The sequence below is a fragment of the Microtus ochrogaster genome, chromosome 7, assembly GCF_000317375.1.
Source record: "Microtus ochrogaster isolate Prairie Vole_2 chromosome 7, MicOch1.0, whole genome shotgun sequence".
NCBI lineage: Eukaryota > Metazoa > Chordata > Mammalia > Rodentia > Cricetidae > Microtus > Microtus ochrogaster.
Window position 1 is genome coordinate 62,779,884 of NC_022014.1, and position 11,209 is coordinate 62,791,092.

The following is an 11,209-nucleotide window of genomic DNA, read 5'->3' on the forward strand; positions in this document are numbered from 1 at the left end:
CTCTGTAGACCAGGCTGGTCTCGAACTCACAGAGATCCGCCTGCCTCTGCCTCCCGAGTGCTGGGATTAAAGGCGTGCGCCACCACCGCCCGGCAGAATTCTATTATTTACAAGACAGCTGGGTGCAGTCCAGAAGCATAGGAACACAGCCCTAAGTAGAAAACTATCTCCCCTCTCTTCTTCTGCGGGGGTGATGGTGGTGGACAGGTGAGTGCAGGCTAGCCTAGAGCTCTCAAGTCTTCTGAACAGAATGAGCCGGACATTTAAGGGAACAATGGGATGTGCTTAGGGATAAATAGGAGGCCCTTTCCACTTTGCTTCCATCATATGCAGACCTGTCTTCTACATAACGAGGAGCTAAGTCTCTTTCTAGAATGGTAAGAGACTTGTAAATAATTCTGTTTTTAGAAATAGGTACATTCTAGTCAAACACTGTAGGGTTAAATTTTCCTTCTCACCCTCCCCAGACAGTGAGTGATCTAAACAGGCTTAACGGTTAGTATTTTAATGAGTTGTCATTTCCTGTCTGATAAAGATTCTCACAGTATTTAACCACCAGTTTCCCTGGGGACCAACCAATACTAGAGCTCTATTCATAGTGACTCAGAACCGACCTCAGACTCCTGGCGTTATTCAACAATGGCAGATTACCCGACATCCTCCTATGAAGGTGGACTCCTTACAAAGAGTGGGGGAATTTATCAAGAAGCCGTGTGAAGAAGCCAAAGGCCATCTCCTAGGCCTGCACTAGTATTTACAGCAGTCCTGCCCTCGGAGATTAGAGGGAGGAATCAGAAGACCTCAGCTATGACCTAATAATGCAAGAGCAAGAGTGGACGGGCACTGACTGACAACCAGCACTGTGGGTTTGATCTTCTGAGGCAGGGTTTCTCTGTGGAGCCCAGGTTGTCCTGGAATTCACAGATATCTATCTCCCGAGTGCTGGGATTAAAGGCATGTGATGCTACTGCCCAGAGAAAGATAAGCATTTTAACCTAGTAAAAAGGTCTAGTAATTCTGAGTATCTGGAATGAAAGGGTTACTATCGTTACAACCTGATTGAACACAGAATATAATCTATGAAGCTGATATTGTACGGGGAAATTGGTGACTTGTATAATTTACTTCCTTTTTGGACCTGAACTGTGGTTCAGGATTTTGGAGGAGTACTCCAACATAAAATAAATCCAGAGTGAGAATTACATACTACACTTAAAAATGCAGGGCTTCTTACATGGCTTGTTTGGACTGATAGTCTCTGGCACCTTTTAAAATTTGCTGTGATTCAACCTCAGGGTTTGGGATTAAAACATCTTGAATTGCATTTGTATGTGTGCCCCTCTGTAACAGTTAAAATTTCTTTTGTATTCAACTTAGCTCACTGTGTAGCCATGGTATTATTATACACATGAAACCACCCTTTCTTCCAGGCTTGCTGGAAGACAGAAACTTCAGGAGCATGGTTGCTACTGCCTCAGTGAGTTTCTAGCACACAGGGTTTTGCTTTTGAACATTTGGGGTTGTTTCCTGTAAGAACCAGAACCCTAGCTGCTACTCTCTCCAGTAGCATGCAGACCCGAGCATGGAGGGCAAAGGGGACTCTGCCAGTGAATGAAGGAGGAGTTGAAGGAGGGGTGGGTGGATCACTGCTGTGATGGAGAAACAACCCTTCTGGTCTTATTCACACAGCTGGCTGAGACTGGCCCTCCACTGCCTTCTACTGTGCGGCCTCAGCTCATCTTAGAAACACATCTTCATTCCAGTTTTCAAAGCAGAGAGGCTAATCAATGCATCAGGTTGCTTTTATTGGAGACAGAGTAATATTCTGTAGGTCAGACTGACCTGGAAATCATGGAAATCCTCCTGTCTCAGCTTTCTAAGTGCTAAGATTACAGGGGTGAGCTATCAGGCAAGAATTCTGACCTATTTCTATTGATATTTTCTCTTTATGTTGCTCTGACTATCCTAAAACTTGTTATGGAAACTAGGCTGGCCTCGAACTCAGAGATCCACCTGCCTCTGTCTCCAGAGTGAAGGGACTGAAGGTGTGTATTCAGTATCACACCTAGCTAGTTTTTATATTTTTATCATTTTTTTTCCAGCCTCCTTTTAATTTTCTCCTTTCTCCCTCATGTGTATACCACCATACTCAGTTGCAAATTGTACTTTCTTTTTTCTTGAAGTTTTTTTTTTTTTTTTTTTTTTTGGTTTTTCGAGACAGTGTGTGTTTGTGCCTCACCCAACATGGGTTCTGGGAACAGAACCCAGGTCCACTGAAAAAACAGCAAGTGCTGTTAGTCACTGAGCCATCTCTCCAGCCCTGTATGTATCTAAGGAGTATTTATAGGGTAATTAAAATGTGTTGGGAATCCCCTTACCCTGTAAACTCGACACATCTAACATAACTGGTTTTCAGCTGTACTACTCCACTAAAATGCTGATAGCTGTTTCTCATTCTGTCTAATTATGACACACCCCGGAGTCTACGACAGAAACGCTGAAGGGTTTCTCTAGACTACCGCAGACATGCGAAGGGCTGCTCTTGTCACCAGAGGATGGTCACTTTAAAAGCAGTGTGTAGAACTGGATCCCCGAAGCCGGGCCTAAACTTTGTTTATCCTTTCCCAGAAATGAATGCTTATAGTCCAGATTTCAATAGCCTTTTAAGAAAATTATTTCATAATTATAAATGTCAAAAAGAATCAGAGACATGAGCCGGGCGATGGTGGCACACACCTTTAATCCCAGCACTCGGGAGGCAGAGGCAGGCGGATCTCTGTGAGTTCGAGACCAGCCTGGTCTACAGAGCTAGTTCCAGGACAGGCTCCAAAGCCACAGAGAAACCCTGTCTCGAAAAAAAAAAAAAAAAAAAGAATCAGAGACATGAACTAGTTTACATTTTAGATTGAAAAGATAGTCAGGCCAGGGGCCTTTAATCCCAGGCAGAATTCTAGTGAGTTCAAGGTCAGCCTGTTTTACACAAAGTGAGTTCCAGGCCAGCCCAGGCCACACAGGGAGACCCTCTCTCAACAACAAGCCATCAAACAACAACAACAAACTCAAACAGAAACAACAAAAAGCAAAGGTTGTGTTTTTCCTCCCATGGTCTAGACTGACATGGCTCATTCTAACTGCTTTCCATAGAGGAGGAACAGGAAACAACATTCCGATTTCAGCTTAATTACTAACTGGTTCAAATCATCTCTCTTGCCACAGGCAAGCCTGACTCTGAGGTCAAACACCAAGTTAACTCAAAAATAGGAGACAGCAAAGAAGAGCATGGAACATTCTGTATCTGGTAAAAAGTCCCTGTTCCAGCCAACCCCATCCCCCAGCCCTCGAGTTCAATGACTGAGTTATGGAAACTTCTCTTGTGTGGTAAAACTGGGGACTTTGTCTTCCAATAAGACCCTGGCAAGCTGACAGCAAGCCAATGTTCTGCATATGGCTTGTTGCGAGTCATAGACTTAATGTTATTTTCTGGGAATTCTTAGCCTCTATTTGGTGAGAATTCTGGAACATGTCATTTTATAATTACAATTTTTATCATTTGGTTCTGTACTTCAATAAATATGTGAAGGTCTCACAATGGAGAAAGTCTACAATTAAAAAAAAGCAATTTTATGTCATCATAATAATATTCAGGCCACAAGAAATAGAATAATGCCTTTCAAGTTCTCAAGTTTCCTGGTGCTTTGATGCTTTCTTCTGACTTTCTTCAAAGAGTGCAAAACAACATACAAGAAAACCTTTAAAAACAACAATAGAATTCTGTCTCTATCCCGCTAAATATACCTTAATATATCTGCTAAACACACCTTAAATTAGAAGGCTGTTCTCTGCATCCTAACATCTCAGAATATGTAAGTGATCTATCCAGTACATCTGATTATTTACATGTATAGCCAGATCAACCTATTGATTTAGAAGCTGATAATAAGGACTTTCCCCCTTAAACCTAGTGATACTGACAACTACTTTCTAGAATTGTCCTAGAAATAAAATTGTTAATTACAATTGGAGGATAGGCACTATTTAAATTAGGGTATCATATTTAGCTAGGTTACTCCATACTTATATTATTAGGAATAGCAGTTCAAGTCAGCCAGTGGTGGTGCACTCCTCCAATTGTTCTGGCTATACATCACTTGGGTGGCAGAAAAGGGGATCTCTATGGGTTGGTAGAAAAAAGATGCAATCAGGGTTAGGGAGGTAGCTTGTTGGTAGAGTGTTTGTCCAACACAAATAAAGTAATCATATATTCATAAACATAAAAACAAGACTATAAGTGTATGTACTATATGTTGCTGTGCAGAGAGATTCCTAGCTCAGAAATACTTGATCAAATCAGAAGGTTTTCTGAGGATAAAAGCTGAAATCTAATGGGCATCTAACTGTGGATGACGGATGAGGTTTACTCTATACACAACATTTGGCACCAGTGTGGAAAACACATGCACTTTTTGTGCTGCTGGGGAGCATACGTGGGACATTATACATGTGAGACCTATACTTACAATTGAGCAATCCATGTCTATAAGATGATAATTGTTATTTGCGATTGAACCTAGGGCTTCAACATGCTGCTCAAATGGTATTTTGCTGAGCAATACTTTTAGCCCCTGGAATGACTTGTCAGACTGGGAGCAGCTAAGAGTGTAGAGGACAAGGGCATTGTTAGATGTCTTTTTTTTTTTTTTTCCCCGAGACAAGGTTTCTCTGTAGCTTTGGAGCCTGTCCTGGAACTAGCTCTTCTAGACCAAGCTGGCCTTGAACTCACAGAGATCAGCCTGCCTCTGCCTGGGATTAAAGGCGTGCGCCACTACCGCCCAGCAACATTGTTAGACGGGACGATGTGGGACAGTCCCTCATAGTAAAGAATCATTTGGCCTGAAACATCACAAGTGCAAGGTTGAGGCTTCACCCCAAGGCAGATGAATGGTGGGAATTGCAAGCATCTGTGACACCGAGCAGGAGACAGACACTCAGAGCTCTATACACCTTTTTAAGGAACTCTGGTTTTAAGAACAAAAGGAAAACAAGTGAAGGTGTTATGCAAAAAAAGAGCAGAGGATTGAGGATACTGTTGGTAACACCCCAGAGTAAAAATTTTAGGAAGTTACTGACAGTGGTACATTTTAAAAGATGGGGAAGGACAGGAACAGTTTCAGTAGATGAGACTGGAAAACATGATGGTGGTAAGGGTGTAAAGCGGCTGAAACCATGACTGAGGAGAGGAGAAATCAAAGTGGTGCCACATGCACTACCATTCTACAATGTGTAGGCACGTATGACAGCTTACAGTGTGTCTGCTCTGTCAGAACTGTCTCAAGACCTCAGGATGGCCTCAAACTCTGGACCCTAATTTAGCATCCCCCAGGGCTGGGATGACAGGCCTGAACCAGCAGGCCCACCCCCCCTTGCTCTGCTTTGAAAGTGATAATATGGTGACATACGAAGGATTTAGTTTATACAGATTCAGGCAGTAAAAAAACCAGAGAGATTTCATATATAAATTATTATATACTATATATACATATTAATAATCAGAAATTTAAGAATTAATAAACCAATACTTGGTTCTACTTAGTATAATCCCAAGAATATATTTTTCCTTATTTTATAAGAGATGAGATATAAAATACTGTAAAAACTATTTTTACTATAAAATATAACACATAACAGTAATTATGCTAGCCAGGCAGATCTCTGGGATTTCAAGGTCAGCCTGGCCTACAGAGTGAGTTCCAGGACAGCCAAGGATACATAGGGAAACTCTGTCTTGAAAAACCAAGAGTAACTATGCTAAATAATACACAGTTTAAAGAATAATAAACCAACACAAACTTATCACCAAATAGTAATTCATTTTAGATGGTAGAAAATTTCACCAATATCTGGTTGTCAGTGACTTTTAAGATGAAGATTTACATTAAGAATAAGCGAAAGCACTTCAACTTTAGCATGCTTCCGTCCCGCACACTCCATCTCTTATGAAAGGAAACTGCCTCTTGCAGAAAATGATTAAAAAGAAAAACCACATGAAGGATGAAGCAAACAACTAAGAACCCAGCAAGTCTTGGTTTTATTTCAAACGCCCGACTTTTCAAATTCCAGTTAAAATTAATAAAATGAGCATTTCTTTACTGTTTTGTAGACCCATAGCTGAAAACTTTGTGATATTATCATTCAAATTGTATGTTAAAATATTATAATAACAACTTGTTGGCCTGTAGCCAGTGATTTTGTGACATTATCATTTGAATTGTAGGTTAAGATTGAAATCAATCAATCAATTAAAAATAAAAGCACTGTCCCAGCACTCGGGAGGCAGAGGCAGGTGGATTTCTGTGAGTTCGAGACCAGCCTGGTCTACAGAGCTAGTTCCAGGACAGGCTCCAAAGCCACAGAGAAACCCTGTCTCGAAAAACCAAAAAAAAAATAAAAAAATAAAATAAAATAAAAGCACTGGAATTTAGCACTTTAATTGGCCTAATTTTTCACTAGAAAAATAACAGCTTCCTACTTCATAAATTTTGAGAATATTTTAACATGCCACTGCACCTCCTTTAGTGAAACACTAAAACTTCATGATTTATATTCAACTTAACATGCAACTGTGTAGTTGGCCTAAAGCCCCATTGAACTGTAATGACACATGCATGCCTTTTCTACAAAGAGAGGCCACAGACTTTAACCCCAAAGCTCTTTGAAATCAAGATTTATGTGATCTGATACATATTTAGCTTTCAAAGAAGTGGAAAAAGTGAACTTCATTCTTCCCTTCAGTTGGGCAAGAATGTCTTTTCAATAACTAACAATAGAGCAAACACTTTTTGTTTCTCAAAAACAGTCGTTTTAAACTTTTTTATCCTACTTTCCTTTTCCACACACAATATTAACATTAAACCACAATATTAATTAATATTAGTCTTTAAGGAATTACTCACCCAATGAAAGCCACCATCTGCTCCACAATGTGCTTGCTGAAAGTTATTATAACAAAGATTTTCTGTAAAGAAAACAGCAGTTAAATAGTTATTTAAAAGAACTACCTGTAAATTCTAAAGTATAACTGTCTAAAAAGAAACAAAGAAGTGATTACCTCCTCCTAACAGTAATTTTAATACTTCTTTTAAAATAAGAGACCATTTAATTCAAGTGGTCCTTGGTATTTTAAAGATGCTCTTCCTTAAGCACAGCTGCAGTCTTTTACTAGGATACAGGAGTGTGTCTCAGAGGAACTGTGCGTCATGAAAACTCAGCCTGGGAGGAAATAGTGGAGCATCTTAGAATCCAGTACAGAGGAGAAGCCACAGGTTGCCACACAGCTCCCACCAAGGACTAACAGCAGGAGGCTGGCTTAAGTCTACTTTAGATTTTAGAAAGACTGTCTATCATTTTAGGAAGGTTTTACAGCAACCAGATCAAAGTGCCCAGAACCTGGAACAAGCCCGGCCTTCCAGGTGTAGGGCTAAAAGTTCCTCGTGACTTTCCAAGATTTTAGTCTGCTGGGTATGAAGTACTCTATTAAAGATATCGATACTTGACATTAAAGCAACAATGCCAAAATACCTTTATGGCTAGAAGGTAGCAAATATTCTCAGCTTGATTTAACACATGTGAGCATAAAGTATTTGGTATGGGTAACATTAAGCAATATTAATGGTTTTTAGGAAACACAAAACTGAGAACACTTCTTCAAAATCTTGAAGAACTTTCCTGATTTTTCTACAAACGGCAGAAAGGTGGTAATTACAGAAACACAAACTTTCTCTCTTTCACTGTCTTTCTTTCAAATGCCACGAGTAGTTAAAAGAAAAGAAAAAGAAGCCAACAATGTAACATGGAATGACAGGGAAAGGAAAGGTCACGTTTAAGTGTATGACTGATTAGGATTCAACAGCCTCTGTTTAACTTTAGCTTTTAAGGCTGCACAATAATTCTCTAACTAAATATGCATAAAGCTGGATTCCTGGAGTTTCTCCAAATTCCTGATAACAAACTCTTCAGTGCTCTGTTGCTGTTAATGATTACTCTAGACAGTGTGACCAAAGGGGAGGGGTGAGAATAAAACACATAACAACACGCTTCCTTTTTTTGTTAATCTTTCACTATAAAAGTGATGCAAGTAGCAGGTAAGGCAGATCAATCAGGAAGAAGAGTAACACATCAAGATTATAGAAATGGTGGAAGGGAGGGCTGGAGAGATGGCTCAGAGGTTAAGAGCACTGCCTGCTCTTCCAAAGGTTCTGAGTTCAATTCCCAGCAACCACATGGTGGCTCGCAACCATCTGTAATGAGGTCTGGTGCTCTCTTCTGGCCTGTAGACATACACACAGGTAGAATATTGCACACATAATAAATAAATAAGAGCACTGGCTGTTCTTCCAGAGGCCCTGAGTTCAATTCCCAGGAACCACATGGTGGTTCACAACCATCTGTAATGATGGTTATGAAACCTCTTCTGGCCTGCAGACATGTATTCATGCAGGGAGAACACTATACATAATAAATAAGAGAGAGAGAGAGAGAGAGAAAAATGAGAAATGGTGGTGTCCTAACAAGACAACTATGGAGTAAGTAAGAGGGAAAGCACTAGCATAGGTGTCTACACCAGGAGCTGGCTAAGGCTTTCACTCATCAACAGAAATAATGGTGTGACTTTCAGTAATTTCAACACCATGAGCTTTCCCTACCATCATTGCCTAACAACGCAAAATCAGCCAGTACCCGATAATTGCACAACTCCATTGCTTGAGAAACAAAACAAAATTTCCTTTTTATATGCAACAGCTTAAAAATTCACTGTGCTGGTAGGACATAAAACGTGTCAGGCATTTAAGAATACATGTCTCAGAACAGAGGTCTGAGTGGGGATTTTAGCTGGTAAACACAAGGCACAGACCATCTTTCCTGCTCTTGTGCATACAAGAAACAAAGGAAAGGGCTATGAGGGATAAAGGAAGTGAGCAGAGGAAGTTAGTGGTGCTAGGACAAGGGAGGAAACATGCTAAGTGCCCTTAATGGCCAAAGGGTTAAACTGACCAGTTGTCAGATTGTTAGTGTGTGCCTACTACACGCCAGAGGCTACTCAGTGTTAGAAACCCTCAGCGAAAGCCAGATCACGGTGGTGCAGGCTTTTAATCCCAGCACTCTGCCAGGCAGAGGCAGGTGGATCTCTGAGTTCCAGGCCTCCAGGCCAGCCAGTGATACACAGAGAAACCCTGTCTCAGAAAACCAACAAAACACCTCAGGGATACAAGGAAGAAACCTTTCTGGGGCTCAGAATCCACAAATGTAGATCCCCTTTCTTGGGGATACAGACAGGCAAAATACAAACAAAAAAACAAACACAAACAACAATAGTCATGGTAAGTAAGTCAGCTGAACACAGATAATCATGTTAATTTTCATCATTTGGTAGTAATTTGATGTCTATAAGGATCCTGCTCTAGACAGAGAAGCTGTATCTCCCTAACAAACAGGAAGATTCTAACCCAACACAATGGATGTGCTGATGAGAACCCTTTTTAGGAAGATTAACAGACAGAAAGACATTCATAAAAATAACTTATTGAAAGGCTGTCTAATGTTCAGCTGAGAAAAAAAGGGGATGAAAGAAAAGCAAATGAGAAGATATGTTTTAGTACAGCACAGAAAAGTTTGTGTGTGGGTGTTTCCCTGGACTTTGGAACTGGTCAGAATGTTTATATTACTCATTAATACTGCCTAGTCAAGCAATGAGAAAGGCTTGTTCTCCTAAGCTACATCTGGATGCACATCAAGTGACATGCCTTTATAAGCATGTTACTATGTACAATGGAACACATAAACATACCCACAGCCAGTAGTAAAGGAACCAGATTCTTGCCTTTCAGAAACATAAACGGATTTTCTTTCTTTTGTCTCTACATAGTAGACAGAGAACAAACTTCAACTTCCAGAGCTTGTTTTGAATCCCAGGTCTTAAGGCAAGCCTTTTTGTTCTAAACATAAGCTTGTTCTCTGTAAGACCCGCAAAACTACCTTATACCTGCCATTGGTCTGATAAACAGCAGGCAGTAAATCATTCATTTTGCTTAATCATCATATCAGTAACTTTGTTAAGATAAGGCAAAAGAAAGAACACTGGACAGGACACACAGCTTGACCTGGGTTCAAGTTCTAGCTGTCGGCATTCTCATAGACATGTATTACTTATTAGCCACTCTGAGTATGACGATTGTACTCAGAGCATTTCCTTCTCAAAATTCCACTGAGTATGAGGAATTTAATTTCCATTAAAGTATGAGGTACAACATTAAAAAATATGAACTGGTTTGGCTGGGCGGTGGTGGTGCACACCTTTAATCCCAGCACTCGGGAGGCAGAGGCAAGCGGATCCCTGTGAGTTCGAGGCCAGCCTGGTCTACAGAGCTAGTTCCAGGACAGGCTCCAAAGCCACAGAGAAACCCTGTCTTGAAAAACAAAAAACAAACAAACAAAAAAGAACAGGCTGGTATATCTTAGAAGAAAAGCTATGCATATATAGCGATAGACAAGTGCTCAGCATTAAAACTTTACAATAATTTTCTTTATGGGTGTGGCCCTTGGTAGGTCTACCATGCTCAGAGGAAAGGCCATATATTGATAGTACATGGGCAGTACAAATTGACATGATGGATTAAAAATTAAAAAAAAATAATTTAAAGTTTGGTGAGTATTGAAAGTGGTGGGAAGGGGTGAATGGGATAAAAATATATTGCACAAAATTTTAAAAGAACTAATAAAAAAGAAACACAATAAAAATTTATGATAGTATAAAGAAAGTTACTTTACCATAGAAGAGTAAAATAAGACAGATACAAATTTACAAATTATGGGGCTGGAGAGATGACTCAGTAGTTAAGAGCTCTTGCTGGTCATGAAGAGGCTTGGAGTTTGGTTTCACAGGACAGCCTCTTTCAGCCTCCTTGTACACCAGGCATGTGTGTGTGTGTGTGTGTGTGTGTGTGTGTATAGTGCACACACATTACATGCAAGTAAAGCATTCAAACACAAAAGAGACTACAACTTGCCGGGTGGTGGTGGCGCACGCCTTTAATCGCAGCACTCGGGAGGCAGAGGCAGGCAGATCTCTGTGAGTTTGAGACCAGCCTGGTCTACAGAGCTAGTTCCAGGACAGGCTCCAAAGCCACAGAGAAAACCTGTCTCGAAAAAAACCAAA

The 11,209-nt window shown here is 40.4% G+C and overlaps 1 protein-coding gene across 2 annotated transcripts in view; it reads right to left on the reverse strand.

Moving 5' to 3' along the window:
- Vmp1 (vacuole membrane protein 1) overlaps window positions 1-11,209 on the reverse strand; it is a 99,761-nt gene that overhangs the window by 8,182 nt on the left and 80,370 nt on the right. For both annotated transcript variants that reach the window (XM_005350465.3, XM_013347563.2), the window contains exon 10: window positions 6,951-7,012. In XM_005350465.3, the coding sequence (XP_005350522.1) occupies window positions 6,951-7,012 (62 nt within the window). The remainder of the gene's footprint in view (window positions 1-6,950; window positions 7,013-11,209) is intronic.